Here is a 17,566-nt window from a genome sequence, read left to right on the forward strand (position 1 = left end):
GTCATGGTGGGCATGGTGGCGTGTGGGCAGACTCGGTGTTGGCGAAGGAGCTGAGAGTCCTTACACTTGATCTTCAGGCAACAGGAAGTGGTCTGAGACACTGGGTGTCACTTGAGACTATATGAGACCTCAAAGCCTGCCTCCACAGTGACACACTTGCGCCAACAGGGCCACATCTCCTAACAGTGCCACTCCCTATGAGCATATGAGGACCAATTACATTCAAACCACCACATCAACTGAGCAATCTCCCCAATCCCAGCTGAGAATATTTTGCTACCAAAATGCACATGTGACTTCACCTCAGGAACACAATGCCATGCACCCCCATACAGGCACTCACACCTTGGGAACACATGGTCATGCACACCTGTACAGGAGCTCACACCTTGGGAACACATGGTCATGCACACCTGTACAGGAGCTCACACCTTGGGAACACATGGTCATGCACACCTGTACAGGAGCTCACACCTTGGAAACATATGGTCATGCACACCTGTACAGGAGCTCACACCTTGGAAACACATGGTGATGCACATCTGTGCAGGAGCTCACACCTTGGAAACACATGGTCATGCACATCTGTGCAGGAGCTCACACCTCGGGAACACATGGTCATGCACATCTGTGCAGGAGCTCACACCTTGGAAACACATGGTCATGCACACCTGTACAGGAGCTCACACCTTGGAAACACATGGTCATGCACATCTGTGTAGGAGCTCACACCTTGGAAACACATGGTCATGCACACCTGTACAGGAGCTCACACCTTGGAAACACATGGTCATGCACACCTGTACAGGAGCTCACACCTTGGAAACACATGGTCATGCACACCTGTACAGGAGCTCACACCTTGGGAACACACCACCAGCATACCTGTACAGGAACTCACACCTTGGAAACACATGATCATGCACACCTGTACAGGAGCTCACACCTCGGGAACACATGGTCATGCACACCTGTACAGGAGCTCACACCTCAGGAACACATGGTCATGCACACCTGTACAGGAGCTCACACCTTGGGAACACATGGTCATGCACACCTGTACAGGAGCTCACACCTTGGGAACACATGGTCATGCACACCTGTACAGGAGCTCACACCTTGGGAACACATGGTCATGCACACCTGTACAGGAGCTCACACCTCAGGAACACATGGTCATGCACACCTGTACAGGAGCTCACACCTTGGGAACACACCACCAGCCAGCACACCTGAACAGGAGCTCACACCTTGGGAACACACCACCAGCACACCTGTACAGGCACTAAGAGGCACATCCTTTCTTGATTATTATTAGTTCATGAAAGTCAAACACCTGAGAATCTTCAGACGTGCACAGAACATGCCACATTCCTGCCTTTTCCTGTATTTCCTTTCTTGCTGAGAGTTCATAGATGTGGTTACCTGTACTCCGTCCTATACCCTGCTTCATCCTTACTCAATATTATAAATGTGCATCAGGAATCGTTCTCCACAGCAGCGTGCTTAAGGATGCTATGATCTGCCTCTCTCTTGTCCTCAGGACCAACAACACCAAGCACTCAGCGGGCACTTCCTGTGTGCCAAGCCCTGCTCTAGTGCACATGAGCTAAGTGCTTCATACGCAGCTACTCAATTCCTCAGAGATCTCCGGGGTAAGTACCATCGCGGTGTCCACTCTCCCGACGAAGAAACAGGACTAGAAAGTGGAAGCACTAACTGGAGCCCCAGGCCCAGGCCTTACCCACCGCCATCCAGAGCAAGAACACTGCCCTGGGCCACCAACACACCCTGAAGGAGCACCGTCACACTTTGCCATCGCATCTGTGAGCCCCAGTGTTGTCACAGACAAAATGCTGCTTGTCCTTTCTCCAGGTAAGTCGTTTTGTGTGCAGGCTGCCATAACCTGTTTTTAACATGGTAAACATCCTTCATTACAGCACTTCCATATCTGCAGGACTGAACATGCACTTTCTGCAAGACAAAGTTTCTAGGGGCTGCAGGCTCCGCGGGTAAGAGCGCTGCTCTTGCAGCGGTCCCGGGTTCAGCTGCCCGCACAGACACAGTGGCTCACGACTGGCTGTAACTACAGTTCCAGAAAACCTGACTGACGCATGCACTCACATACATTCAGACACATAAAACAGAGATAAACGTCTTAAAATTTCTGAAAATACAGTATGCCAAATAACAACAGAGCTTTAGAATAAACTCCAAGGGAGGCAAACGTGACCCCAGGTAGCTCATGCCTTCACCCGGACCTTCAATTTCAGATTAACAGTCAGTAAATGAGAAGCGGTCACTGCCCACACACTATGTGAATTTTGCTTATTCCTATAAACAAAGAAAGGGAGGGGAGTATGTACCATGACGACTCGAAGCTCTGACCAGATCGTATGTGCTCTCAGGGATCCAAATGTGGATCCACGGAAGAGTTGAGCTACAAATGGGGGAAAACCAAACAGGAAAAGAGTGAAAAGCAAGCAAATCCAGGTTTAAAAGAGACACACTACTGTCCTGGTTCTTCTTCCGGGCTTGTGGGACTCGCTGTTGAATGAACGAACAGCACCGCCAACAGTTAAGTGGGCCTCAGCTTGCAGCAATCCTCCTGCCTCAGCTCCCTCACAGCTCAGGTGACAGGCAGGCATCACCATTCCTGGCTGATGATTCTCATGGGTGGCATTTGATCTTTGCTATGTTTTCAGAAAAATGAGTTCCTAAGCGCCTGGTGTGAAAGTCACACTTGGCTGCTCTACAAAGTTTGGGAAACAAATGGATGCTAAAAGAAAATGAGTCCTACTTTGTATTCCAAATGTGCGGCCGCTTTAAAATAGTGCCCAGGTTCAGAGTGGCCATCTGGCCTGCATTCTCTAAAGTAGAGAAACACAGAGCCAACCACAGCACACACCAGGGGCTGCGGCGGAATCTCCCCGGGTGGCGATAAGAAACTAGCACGCTGGACTGTGTACCGTGAACACTAATCTGCCAACGGGAGGTAAAGTGGAATAAAGTCAATAGAAAATCGGGCCAAGGAAGGAAACTTGGAGGACCTGGGGAACTACGAGGGAGAAAAATGAGACCTGGCAGGTGTATTATCTTTAGTGAATTTGTTTATTCACTGAGGGAAAAAATACTGGTAGCTCATGCCCATAATCCCAGCACTCAAGAGCATGGCCTGTGAGCTTGAGGGCCAGCCTAGACTACAAAATGAGGGCCAGGCCAGGCCTGGGCTATAGAGCAAGATCTGATCTCAAAAAAAAAAAAAAAAAATTGTACACACACATATGTATGTACACTGAGATTCTGCTGTGTACCAGGCACTGGGAAAAACACAGTAAACCAACAGTCAGAGAGACAGATTATTACATTTGTATACATATAAGCATAAATCATGCTGCACAGCACACAGGAAAAGGAGAGCGCAGGAGAGGGCCATCTCAGCGGACAGGCAGACGGAGTACAGATGCAGAGAACAAGAGCCAAGCCTGGCGGCAGAGAGGGACAGGACAGGGGGTAATTACTACCCCAGCAGCTCGAAAACCTGCTGCTGAGGCTGGCATGATGACCAAGAGCTCAGTCAGGGAGCAGGGGGAGGGGTGCCTCCTAAGAAGCACCCTAGACACCAAGGGCCATAGCAAGTACTGGGTGTCTTCAAGATGGAGCACCAAACCTGGGGTGCTCCAGGATGGGGCAAGGATAGGGTGAGAGCCGGGCCCAGAGCCCAGAGAAGAGGGACCCTGGCCCCAGATCTACAGGGCAGGAGACAGAGAGAAGGGGATGCCAGATTGAAGTGCCATCCATACAGCTTACCAAAGATTTGAGTTCTGCTTTGCAGGCCTGCAGAGAGGCCTGCCACTGCTGGGTATGGAGATACCTGCCTTAATCCCAGCACGAGGGAAGCGGAAACAGGAAGACCAGGAGCCCACGGTCATCATCCACCACAAAGCAGAAACTCAGGATCAGGATGGACCGCATTACCAGACGACCTCAAAACACACACGCAGAGGATCAAAGAATTGTCCTTTGCTGACTTTTGGAGTTAGGTGTGGCCACAAGATGTCCTTTAGCCAATTAGATACATGAGCGTGGTAAGCCAGGTCACCACACTCCTTTTTTCTCCACAAAGATTCAAGATGCATTCAAGATGGTGGCTGTCTGCATCAACCTGGGTCACAGGACAGCGTCACCTGGGCACCCAACCTACTCTCAGTGTTGAGGCGGTGTGATGAGAACACCGTGTGGCTCTAAGGCACTGAGACGTGGGGTTCTCAGACCATAAGGACTGAGTCATGACGTGACAGACCCTGAGGAGCAGAGAGTCAGAGTCAACAGTGATAAGATAAGTTCCTCATTAGGAAAAATAAAAATGGCCAATCGTCGTCTAGCACACGCCTTTAGTCCCACAGCACTCAGGAAGCTGAGGGAGGCAGACCTCTGTGAGTTCCAAGCCAACCTTGTCTACATAGTGAGTTCCAGGCCAGCCAGGACTACAAAGTGAGACCCTCTCTATAAAAACAAAGACAAAAACGTAAAAAGAACTCCGATTAGAGATGAAAAGTGAGAATGTATGATTCATCACCGCCAAGCTCAAGCACTGATAGGAAAGCCGAGGACAGGTGCCAGAAGATAACGGAAGAGCAGAGCTTAGCCAGGGGACCACCTCACAGAGCTAAGGCTTCTGAAAGCCCAGTGAGGGGAGAGTAGACTCCCCAGGCCAGCACAGCATCCCCGTGGGAGGCCAGTACCACAGGGGGCAGGGTGAAGGGGGCAGCAGTGGGGACACAGGGAGGAAGGGGTGAGAGAGAGGCCAGTGGTGTCAGGGTGAGGACTCAGGTCCGCCCTACAAACACAGAAGCCAATCACAGCGGCCAGGAAGCTGGGGGTGATGAGGACACAGGCAGACCCAGGGAGTGAACAAGAAAGCAGGTTTCAAAGCTCAAAGGAAGGTTCCACAGCCAGGCGTGAGCGACCAAGGCCTTAGAGAGTACCTAGTGTCTGTGACGTCTACAGTCAGCCTCTCAGCCAACTCCCAGATCTCAACCTTTCTTTCCCTACTTTGTTCAATCTGAGGGACTTCATCTCTTTTTTTTTTTTTTTTTTCCTAGATAACATAGAATTGCAGGTGCTCACACATACAACAGGAATGAAATTAACTGGTCTTCCTGCAAAAAAAACTATACAAAATGACATCCATGGTGCAGCCCACTCACCACGTATCACACAGTACATTCTCATTCACCTCTCCTGCCAATAAATCTCAAAATAGTAAAAGTAATCACAAATTGTAGGACTACGGAAAGGACATGGGAGGATAAAAAGACAAAACATATCCATATCCATATCCATATCTAGCCCCATATCCAAAAGACATGAACCATCACCACGTTGCAATCGAGTTCATGTTGAAGGCTACACAGGCACCCCAGGCAGACAGATTTGTGCTAGAGAAACTGTTACCACAGGAACACCCTTTCAACCTCATTCTTATGAAACTACATCCCCTACCACACTGGATGGCCTATGTCCAAACTGTGTTTGTTTTTATTTTACAACTGAGTTTCTTTGCAATGAACATACATTGTGGCTAAATAGTTTTTCTTGATATCCCTCCCAATGTTCTTTATTGCACTGCACAGACTTGGTAAAATCTCATCTTATAAAATCATACTTATAAATATTCCAACCTGGATTTTACTTCCGTTAATAGTGATTTTTAGCTCCAACCACGCACATTTACTAAATCTTAGTAATGTGTCAGACAATGTTCTTGGAGCTTTGACAGGATTTACTCATTTTATCCACAAAGCTCTGAATCAGTACTATGGGTACACCCACTTTTCACACATGCAAGTTTGGGCTCTCAGAAGCTCAGCACTCTTCACGTTACATACGGTGAGAAACAAAGCAAGGGTGTACCCTAAGAGAGAGCCCTGCCCAAAGCCTGAGAGCAACCCGCAGCCTTCCACACTATCTCGGAAGGGCATTCTCAAGTCGGTCTTGGGACACAAAGCTTTGGCGGCTTTTAAACTGGCCCACGGTTTATTTAGACCGCTGTATGACCTTTACCCAGTTTGCACATGGTCAGCATTTCACACTTTCTGCCATAAATGAACAACACTGACTCCAGTGCACATTTCAGGCCAGAAGTGTCTGTAATTTTAAATATTGGGCCATGGAATGGGAGCGTGCTAAGGTTCTTGATGTGTGTATGTGTATAACAAAGTGCAAAGGGGTTACAGCATCCATCGTGTTATAAAACTCCAGGAGATGCAGTTCTCATAAAGTACCACACGAACAGAGATCCTGCAAATACATCTTCTATATCAGCAAATCTGGCAGGCAGAAACAGTATCTTGTTTTGGTTAAATTTTTTTATTAGCAAGAATAAATGTGTTGTTGTTGCTTTGTTATAAATTGGCTAACTGTAGTCCCCTCTTTGGGGGACTCCCTATTAACCGATGACTTTGGCTTTTTATTTCTACTGGAGTGCTTTTCTTTTTAAAACTTTGTGTAAGATTCATAAGATTTTTAAAATAAGGTGTAATTACATCATCTCCCTCTTATCTCTTTCCTCACCCAACCCACGCCATGTTCACCCCTACTCCCTTCTCAAATTCAAGACCTCTTCGTATTATCTTCACACACACACACACACACACACACACACACACACACACACACACACACACACACTCACGTATATAAGTGCATCAATATATAAATGCTAGCCTGCACCATCCATTCAGTGTTTCTCATACATACACAATTTCAGGACCGCCTAAATGGTACTGGATAACCCATCACAGGCTCGTCCCTGGAGAAGACTCTCACAACACTTTTTTTTTTAACGTAACACAGCAGATACTGACAGATGACACCAGAGGACAAGTACTGTCTCTGAGTTTACTGACTGTTAACTAGATGGCACTTGTGACGAAAAACAGAAGTTTAAGAGTGAGATGAGGAGGCAGCCGTCAGAGTGGCTAAAAGCTGAGGGTGAAAAGTTCAAGACCCAGCCCTTGCACCTGTGGGGATGGCCTGAGAGGACTTAACCTTCCACAAGTGACATTCTCACAGGCATCAGAGAACATCATACGTGTAACATGAATGCTGGCTCCAGATTTGCATCAAGATATCCAGTCCTCCCTACACTAAGAAAATAAAAGCTTGCATTTGTAAGTAGCTCTGCATGCCTAGTTTGGGAGTTTCTGGTTGTTTTACAGGCCTCACTGTGTGGCCCTGGTTGCCTGGAATGCACAGATCTGCCAGCCTCTGCCTCACCAGTCCTAGAATGGAAGGTGTATACAACCATGCCCAACTTGCATACTTTTCTTAAAATCTTTTGGTAAGTGACTTTTGGGACAGGCTCTCATTCTGTAGCCCAGGCTAGCCTCAAAGGCATGATGCTTCTCCTGCCTCAGTCTCCTGAGCTGGGGTTACAGGTATGAATCAGCATGGCGGACTCTGAACCACACATCTAACTTGGTTTCAGTAGTGTTCCTGCACACTGTCATCCGTCTTACCATAGGTGACTGCAGTGTCTGCTTCTTCAGAATGTGTACTCCAACCAGACAAGAACTGCTGTGGCAGCATCTTCTCGGCACCCAGCAGTGCCCGAGCCCAGAATAAACATCTAGAATGTGGGTAACAGTTTCACAAATTCTTTCCTCCCCATTCAACCAAATTCAGGGCATTACTCATGTACAGACTGCCCCTAACAGTCAAAGGCACTAGGAACTAAAGAAATGGAACCTGCTGCTGATTATCTGGCTGGAGATGGGCCTCCACCCTGCTTCCTGTATTTTGGGACATTTCTGTTTGTCAGGACTCCACCAGAGGGTGGAGAAAGACAGGGCGAGCTCAGGCCAGTTCAGCTGTCAGCGTACTAACATATCTGATTTAAGTTATAGCCAAAATGAGGTTTTTCCTTATCTGAGGATTTCAAAGAACATCCCTAACTCGGGTCTCGGGTTACCTCAGATAACACGGGATGGCTGAGGGAGGCCTCCAGCACAGAGCGCAGGATATTATCTCCCCATGCCTCTGGCCGGCCTTCCTTCTCTAGTAACACAAAAGAAAAGCCAGGGATGACCTGACCTGGGTCACTTCACATTGCTGCATCTCAACATCTCAACGGGGTGTGGAATGGTATCCTTGGCAAGGGCTTGACATCCGAGGAGAGTTTGAGGCAGAACATACCGAGATAAGATCAGTAAGGACATAGGGACAGGCAGCCAGATGACTTGTGTGTCAATACCCAAGTGTAAGGCAAACCTAGCCGGAGTGTCATGACACTCAGATCTTACAAAGAAAGGCTCCTCTGACTGCTTTGGTGGTATATTCTTAGATCTGGGCCGTTATGACCCTGTCGTAAACACAGCTGACAGTCCCAAGTTGAAATTCCTTCAGGAATTCAAAAGCAATCACAACTCGACCCTGAGACAGGTAAGCATGCATTTTAAACCCAAGGCCCTCAGCCCTCTCAACTATTCTAAATTGTGGAAAGCAAATTCTGTATTTGTGAAGATTCTCGATCATAACCAAAAAATCAACGATTCCTTTTCCTACAGCTCGGAACGTCTCCAGTTTATTTGTAGTGCTCATAAAATCGCTTAGAACCAAAGCCTGCTGAGTTTGGGTGAAGGGATCTAAAAACAATCTGGTCCAACCCGCTAACAGAGCAAGAGCCCTGAGGTCCAGAGAAAGGGCAACAGACCAGCTGCCAGGATAGGATGCAGGCTAGCCCTCAGAGCCTGAACTGCACTGTCCATTTCCCTTCCTAAATATCACGCCCACTCCACAGATGGGGAAACTGAGGCCTATGAAGGTTAAGTTACACACCTAGGAAGTGGATAAGGGACAGAGCTAGAAATACAACCCATGCTCTGAACTGCTAAACTTCAAGGATTAAACACTAGAACTACCCTCATGGAGTCTTTCTCCAAAGTAAATAAGTCTAAGGTTCACGAGTAAGCTAAGCATATTTTCAAAGGCCTGCAAACCTTTTGTGAACCTTTAAAAAGCAATCAAATGCATTTTTTAATCCAAGAAATTTGAAAAAAATATTATTAGTGTCATTAAAAAAAAAAGCATCACAGTCATGTAAGAAACTATTCCTAGTTTCTAAAAATAAATACTAGACATAAAGAGGTAAGATGTGTTAAAGGCCTGAAACTCACAATCACCAGGAAGGGAGAGAAGAAGAGGGAGGGGGAGGGGGAGGGAAGATTAACCAAATTTGACAAAATCTTGGTAATTATTTAGTCCAGATGACAAAACAAAGGTTCACCCCAGTTGTCTCGATTTTCATATTTATGTGTGTGTGTGTTTATTTATCAATATTTATTCTTAAGCTTCTCAAATTAATACAGAATGATTTAGAAAAGCCCAAAGATCTGAGTCCATAAAAGGGAGGGACCTACTGAACAGGGACCTACTTATATCTTTATAAGCACATGTCACTTTCTTACTTCAAAGTTCTGACTGTGGCAACCTTTCTTCTGCACAGAACTGTTTCCCTCATTAGTATGTGAGGCCTGGGAAGAGCTAGTTAGATCTGGGCGTCACTAATGGTCTTAGGCCATCTTCAGGACTGCTTTTATGAGTCAGCTGGTGAGAAACATTTACTGAGCACATGGTACGCTATGGACATCAGGCTAGCCCTAACCCAAGTTACCAAAAGAAGAACCAATTTTCACCTAAGCATGGATGGATGGACCAAGTCGTGGTAGCTGCGTGGCCTCCTGAGAGACTGGGATCACCTTAGGTCCTCACAGGACAGAGATGGGCCGGAATTTATGTGACAGGTGTACCTGCTGTGACTTCCTGGCAGACACAGGGGCAGCAGGAGGAAGAGAGTAGTGGGAGAGGTTTGTGGGAAATTTTTAGTGTCTTGACAGCTCTCCCAGGCTCCTCCCTGGACTGCATTCCCCATCCAGCCCGGGAGCCTTCCCGGCACCTAAGATGGCTCACCTCCTTCCTTGTATTTTGTGATTATTTCATCACAGAATTCATCAGACAAGGGGCCACAGACATACAGACAGACAAGATTGAGAGTTGAGACACCAGCAAGGTGTCTGGATTTTCATATTTAATAAAAGTGTCAGCAGATCAAGGCAGCAGAAGCACGTCACACATGGGAGTACTACCGTCAACACTGTCCGCAGGTCATCCTCACACAGGACACAGACATTCGAGGTCTGCAGCACACGGGTGATCAGTGGTGTCAGCCTACGCTGTCATCTGTGTTCTCCCTAAATGGCTTGCACAACTGGTGACTTCTCTCCAGGGAGTGGGGGCACTATGGAACTCACAGCGCAATAAAGTGTTTCATTGATTCTACTTTCTTCCCAACACCCCTGATGAGCACAGCACCCCAACTAAGAAAGAGTTCTAGCTAAGAGGAGAGACACCACTGAGGCGGATGGTTTTCTTCTCCTTTGACGTACTCTCCTGGGCAACTCCAGAAAGCTAACAAGCAATGATGCTTCGGCAACAGAAGGGAGCCAGGGTTATCAAAGAGAAGGCCCGTTCTGTTCCCAGCATCTGCGCTATCCTTCAACTGATCATCAACTGATCATCGTCTATGAAACTGGAGAATAAAACCCGTTTATCACAGATCAAACTCAAGTTTGAAAAATCTAGGGTGAGTTAGCAGGTCTGGCAAAGGACAGAGAACTCAAACTGAGCAGACTGGATATGGAAATCCATAGGCAACTCCACCAACACCGTTCATGCAATCCTGTCTGCCCAGGAAGGGCATCGATCAGCCCTGTGCTCATCAACAGCGTTCCCTGGCAGTCCCCCACACACAGCACCACAAAGGCCACAGACGATGACTTCCTAGGCCCATCTCCTCACATGTTCCAACGAACACACCCACAAACAAGTCCCCTTCAAGAAAACAAACGCCAAGAGCTGCTAAAAGTTTCCAGCTGCCCTGAGGAGCTAGCTCCCTCCAAGCACAGACTGCTGCTCTCCCGGCACCAGCCCAGCGATCTGAGCGTGCCCTCTTTTCCAAATACAGCAGGGCCGTCCCTGGCTGCGGAAAAGTTGATTTTGAAAACTTCACCTTCCTCACACCCAGAGGCCTGTTCTCCCAGGAGCTTCTGCCAAGAATAGGTTCATCTTGGTTTGCCTTGCTCTGCTAGCCTCAAATCCCCAGACTTCAAAGCAATTTGTAACGAGGATGAGATGAGCAAGTCCACCCCTAACCGGTCATAATAAGCCTCGGGACGCCAGCTCACGACACTGGGCAGAGATCTGTCCACCCGAAGCATCCGCGGGAACATCTCCACGCTGAAACCCCGGCTGGGTGGGAAAGACCTCACCTCATTTTACACGCCAGGGCCAGGACATCTGCCAACACCCCCCTCCCCCCAGAACACCGACGGTGGGGAGGAGGATGAGTAACTTCCCAGTTGGCAGAGGACAGGTAACGTGGGGGCAGGGAAGTGGACAGAGGGCGGAAATTTCCCAGGAGGAGAGGAAGAGCTCTGGGAGGGCAAGCTCCGACTCTGGAAGTTGCGCTCCCCCCCCCCCCCCAAGAGCTCTCCCCGCTGCCCGGCTCCCCCACCACTCTCCGGTCCCTCTCTCCTCGGGATTTACCCGGGCACCAGCCAGGCCCGCCCGCCACCTGCGCGCCTCGCTCACCAGGAGCACCGAGCCGCGCACCACCTCCGACACGCTCTGCCGCAGCTCCGCCGCCGTGCCCGGCTTGCTCAGCGCCCGGGTGAACTTCCGAGTCTCCGCCGACGCGGGCTGCGGCTGCTGCGCCATCCTCCGGCCGCCGCCGCGGGCCCCGGAGCGCGCGGTCCCGCCCGGTCGCGCCGCCGCCAGGTGCGCCCCCGGCACGGGAACCCGGGTCCCTGCCGGGTCGTCAGGCGCAGCAGCCCAGGCCACGCCCTCTGTGCCGCGTCACGCCCCGAGGTGTCCTCCCCGGGCTCCTGTGCCTGCGGCGGCGCCTGGGCTCACTCGGTACGATCTTGAGTGCAGCGCCCGCTGCGGCTCCCCCATGCCACCAACCTCGGCGAGCGGCCGCCTCCTCGGGGCGGGGTGTCCGGCGGGGTGGGGTGGGGCGGAGCGAGCCGGGGCGGGGCGGGGCGGGGCGAGCGGCAAGGGCGGGAACCCCGGAACAGCCCCGGAGGGCACCGAGCCTGAGCGCCTGCAAGCAGGTCCCCGGAGAAACTGTGGAGGGCTCACGGAGCCCTTGAGGGTCCGGGCTCGGTGGCACCATGATGCCCTGGACCTGGCATCCAGCAAAGTAGTCTGTGTTTATGTGACACGGAGAAGACACAAGTCCTCTCCTTGGAGACCGTGACCGGGCGGATCTGGGTCACCTTAGTGTCCCCAGACGTCGGGCCGGCGGTGGAATTGATCAGGACGGGGCGCAGGACCCAACGCCGACCTCGGCCCGCGCGCCGCGTCACCTCGGGCGCCAGGAGGACTCCGGCACCTCTGTTATCTCGGCTGCAGCCTGAGGACAGCGGGCTGCAAGGGGCTGATGTGACTCAGCGGCACCGCCAGCGGGCTGCACCGCGGCGCCGAGCATGGGAACCCCGGAGTCGTCGCTGCCTCCGGGAGGACCGTCTCGCGCAGCCACCCCGCCCTCCCCCAGAGCGCACGGGGACACAGCCGCGTCCTAGCCAGCTGGGGAGACCGCGGGAAGGAACCGGAGCTCGGCGCTCCGCCTACGGCGCATGCTCCGTGGCTTCGGTCTGGGCGGGGTCTCGGGCCCAAAGCCTGTCTTCAGGGAGGCTCCGCTGATTGGTCCGGCTGCTCAAGCCACACCCACCCCCGGATAGACAGCGTCTTACCTGCCTGATCAGCCGCCAGGTTTGGTGGCCTTGAAAACCAGGGCTGGACAGGGTTGGTGGTGTTCTGAGACACCTCCTGATCAAGTTCCTGGAGACTTTTTGGAAAAAATTGGAATCGCGACCCACCTCACCAAAAAAAGCCAAAACCCTGGCCTAAAGCTAATTTTAACGTGGAAGGCGAAAACACCCTGTTTAGAGGGCAAAACACCTCCATTCTGGACTTAATAAGCGGGCCTGGCACGTTAAGACTCAGAGCTCGGGCATGCAGTTGGTACTCGATAAATGCTTGCTGGAATGGATTTTTTTTTTTCCCCTACTGAATTGAATCTGCAGGATGTAACACTGAACGAGCCTGCCAATTTGAAAGATTTAAGGACAAAATTCCTTGATTAAGTTTTTAGTTTGGGTTACATGTGTGGGTCTGTGCACCTGACTGTGGTGCTCACGGAGGCCAGAAGCTTCGGGCTTTTTCTTAATTTACTTTTTTTTTTTTAAATTACACACCAGATTTTTTTTTTCTCCTCTGTGAAAAGCTGGAATGGTCTAGACATTTCTCAGAGTAGAGCTACGGGATAATAGAGCCGGGGGAGTCGGGGTGGGGGTGGGGGGGTGAGGATGGGGGGGGGGTGGGGGGGGTGGGCAGGCCAACCGCTCCCTGCTGTTGTGTCTGATGTCCACCGCTTGTGTTTGTGGCTCTGAGCAACGCTGGAGATGGCAGCCCTGTTACGTGAACTGAGATGCTAGTCTGAATCACGAAGCTCTCTGAACTCAGCAGTCTGAGAAGTACTAACAAAGCAAACCGGACCCCAGCTGTGTCACGCCGGTTCTAACAGGTTTTAATTCAAAACGATTTGGGTCTGGCTCATAGGTCAGTCTGGAAAGATAGTGAATTCTCTCCAGTTTTATTTTTCTGTTTGAATTTTTGTTTTGTTTTGTTTTCTTGAAACAGGGTCTCTCTGTAGCCCAGGCTATCCCCAGATTCAGGGCAATCCTCCTGCTTCAACCTCCCAAGTCCTGGGATTGCTACTGCAAACTATAACACCTAAAAGTACAAATGCTTTTTAAAATCCCAATTGGTCCATTGTGGTGTTGCACACCTTTAATCCCAGCACTCAGAAGACAGTGGCAGGCAGATTATGAGTTCAAGGCCAGCCTGGTCTGCATGGCCAGTTCCAGGACAGCAGGGCTCTGGGGGGAGACCTGTCTTTAAAAAAGAAAAAAAAATCCCAGAATTGTATTACCCTGTCATCAGCTCAAGAAAAGGGCAGGAAAGCCACTCATCAGCAGATGTGGCCTGAAGTCTTTCTGGAGTGAACAGATGACCTCCTCTCCCTGCAAACGGAGCACCAACAGCACCAACGACAGGCCCTCTGATGACGCGGAAGTCCTGCTTGGGGAGACATTGCGTTTACCGGCTCATTTACTTGTGTAAGGGGCTACTTCCAGGAGCGTCGTTCTCTCGAAGCTACGACACCTCCCTCGGCCCTCAGTTCAGCAAGCACGAGGAATTCCGGAAACCTTCCACACACTATATAGGCTGTCTTCTTGAGGGCTGGCAAGGGTCACGCACATTTAGGGCAGTTGCGGAGAGCTGCTGAAAAGTGCGGGAGAGGGTGCTGGCATCTCCTGGGGGTGGGGATCCAGTTCGTGTCCCCCCTTCTTTCTTCTGTGAGGAAATGTCAGCCATCACAAGGCCCCATCTTGATGGTCCTTGTACGCAGTCGCAGCTGCTGATGGAGATGATGACCGTTAGCTCCAAGGACACCCCTACAATTCAGGTGCTCCTGGTGGGTGGTGTTTAGGATGTGGCAGAAAATGCCAATGTCTTTTTTATCTAGAGGGAGGAACCTGATCTTTTCCAAAACTAAAAGGAAGTTTCTTTTGTGTTGGTGATGGTTCTAGTGAGCATTGAAGATGTATAGTTATAATCAGGCTTGAGATTTTGCATATAAATGACTAGTGTAGAAAAGTATTTACAGTTCAAGCATTTACCCATCTTTTAATGACCTTCTTGCGTTGTGTCTTGTTCGCCTTAAGATATGCACATGATCTAATGACATATTAGTTTTGTTTTGTTTCTGAAAGTGTCTCCTCTATAGCAAGTGGTCTCGATTCATGATGCACCTGCCTCAGGCTGCCAGACTGGGATTAGGAGCATGCATTCACTCCACACCTGGGAATATGATTCACCTTAAACCTCTTTCAGATAGATCTTGAAAGAGCATATCTGTTTTCAGAAAGAAAAAAAAGAGTAACCTGTTGAGAGTGGGTGCTCCTGGGGGCTGGGGAGAGGACTGACTGCTTCCAGAGGACTGGGGTTTTAATTCCCAGCACCCACACAGAGGCTCACAACTGCCTGTAACTCCAACTCCTGAGGGATCCAGTGCCCTCTTTAACCTCCAAAGGCACAACTCACACATTCACACCGGCAAACACATGTGCATACACATAAATAAAAATTGAAAGTTAAATCTTGGAAAAAATAAACCTGTTTTTCAAGAGTAGGGACAAATTATAAACAGCCAAAATGGTATCAAGAATAAATAGAAAATCGGAAGTACTGCAAAAGTCCTCACAAAGGCATAGCTTGGTGTTCTATATAAAAAAGCCTAGGAAGGTACACACATACAAAAACCTACTAAAAATAATAAACCAGGTTTGCAGTGTTGTAAGACACAAGATTTACATCCAAAAAGCTAGTATATATTTTATATACTAGCAATTGAATAATCCAAAACAAATTAGGAAAACAATTAAATCTACAGTAACATCAGAAAGAATAAAACAGTTATGTCTAAGACAAATCTAAGACTTGAACATTAAAAACTAGAAAATGTAATTGAAAGACGGTGCAGAAACTTGCTCTGACATCGGATTACAAGATATAATATTATTTAAATGAAAGCAAAGTATGGTAGCACATGCCTATAATCCCAGCATCCAGGAGGCCAAGGCAAGATTATGTATTTAAGACTGGCCTAGATGAAGTATGTTCTAGGCCAACCTAAGCCAATAGGGAGACTTATTCTCAAACACTAAATTGTTAAAATGGTCCCCAAATTAATGTATGCACAATCCCTATCAAAAGTCCAGTTGAGTTTTTACAGCTGTGAAGGTGACCATAAAAGTCACGTGGAAATGCAAAGAACTTAGAATATCTAACACAGTTGTAAAAATAAAAACTGGACTACCTAATATTGACGTGATTTCAGAAATCTAAACCAGTGAGATATAATTAATGATTCCAAACTGAGCAAATACATTATGGGCAGAAGTGCTATGACCATGGATAGGCAAAGGGTGTTCTTTTTTTAACAGCTGGTGCTAACACAACTAAATATGCATGTGCAAAATAGTGAACTCATACCTCTGTGTCACATAATATCTAAGTGTGTGTTACAGTGTGACACTCCAAAGATGTGACTATAAAATACTTAGAATGGAGGCACACATTTTTGTGATCTTCAATGGACAGTGGCCTCAAGCAGAAAAAAACAAAGAAAATAAACAAATTGGATTTCCTCTAAACTGAAAACTTACCTGTTTCAAAGGACGTGCTGCAAAGGATTGGCCTCTGAGTCAGGAGTTTGGCTGCACCTGCTCACCAAAGATCAGCACAGCTGGGTTTGTTGACCACCAGTGCTCTCTCTTTGAAGGATGGGCCCTGGGAGGGTCATGGGACCGGCAACTGAGTATCCAGCCACCTCCTAGCCAATTGTATACAATTTTTCCCTAAATGCATGCTGTCTCGGGGGTCTCTGGGAAGGCTTAGGGGAGGGGACCCCATCTGCACAGCTGTGGCAGAGTTATTATTATCCTTTCTGGGTGCTGACCTTCTATGTGGCTGCTTTAATTCATCCACACACCGCCGTCATCTCCACCCATCGCTCTGTGAGTAAGCCTTATAAACTCCTTGGGTCCCCAGTGAGTTTGTCGTTGGGACTGTGGGAGGAAGAGGAAGGACAGCTACCCAAGAGAAGTGCACCAGGGCACTATCAAGAAAGTGAAAAGGAGCTGGGTTGTGGTGGCACACGCCTTTAATCGCAGCACTCGGGAGGCAGAGGCAGGTGGATCTTTGTAAGTTCGAGGCCAGCCTGGTCTATGGAGCGAGATCCAGGAAAGGCGCAAAGCTGCACAGAGAAACCCTGTCTTAAAAAAACAAAAAAAAAAACAAAAAAAAAAAAACAAAAAAAAAAGAAAGAAAGAAAGAAAGGAAGGAAGAAAGAAAGAAAGAAAGTGAAAAGGAAAATATGTGTAAATCACATATAATGAGCTAGTGTCCAGTTTTATAGAGAACTCATAAGTAAATGATATAAAGTAATTCAATTTTAAAATGAATAAATGACCCAACCATATATTTCTCCAGGTATACAAATGTTCCAAAGTGCATGAAAAGACACCCAAAAACATTAGTCATTTGGAAATACACACACACACACACACACACACACACACACACACAGATACCCTTTTATACACTCTATACTGGCAGAAAAAAAGAAAAGAAATGGACTAAAGCATGCAGATGAGATGTAGAGAAATTGGAATCTTCATAGCTTGTTAGTGATTGTTAGTTGATTGTAAAATAAAACAATTGTTTGGAAAGCAGTTTGGGGATTCCTCAAAATTTTAAACATGCAATTAGCACATGGTTGAACAATTCTGCCCCTAAGCAGGCACACATGAGAACTGAAGATACATGCCCACACACAAAATAATGTACCAAATGTTTGTAGAAGTAGCATCATTCA

At 48.4% G+C, this 17,566-nt stretch overlaps 1 protein-coding gene across 5 annotated transcripts in view; it reads right to left on the reverse strand.

Moving 5' to 3' along the window:
• Dock9 (dedicator of cytokinesis 9) overlaps positions 1-11,822 on the reverse strand; it is a 279,931-nt gene extending 268,109 nt beyond the window's left edge. For 2 of the 5 annotated variants that reach the window (XM_076545584.1, XM_076545579.1), the window contains exon 1: positions 11,653-11,818. In XM_076545584.1, coding sequence (XP_076401699.1) covers positions 11,653-11,778 — 126 coding nt within the window. In that variant the 5' untranslated portion in view covers positions 11,779-11,818. Of the gene's footprint in view, positions 1-11,652 lie in introns of all 5 variants that reach the window. The other 3 variants (XM_076545586.1, XM_076545590.1, XM_076545592.1) reach the window with 3 other exon arrangements.
• Between the last annotated feature and the right edge of the window lie 5,744 nt (positions 11,823-17,566).

The sequence above is a fragment of the Peromyscus maniculatus genome, chromosome 9, assembly GCF_049852395.1.
Source record: "Peromyscus maniculatus bairdii isolate BWxNUB_F1_BW_parent chromosome 9, HU_Pman_BW_mat_3.1, whole genome shotgun sequence".
Classification (NCBI taxonomy): Eukaryota; Metazoa; Chordata; class Mammalia; order Rodentia; family Cricetidae; genus Peromyscus; species Peromyscus maniculatus.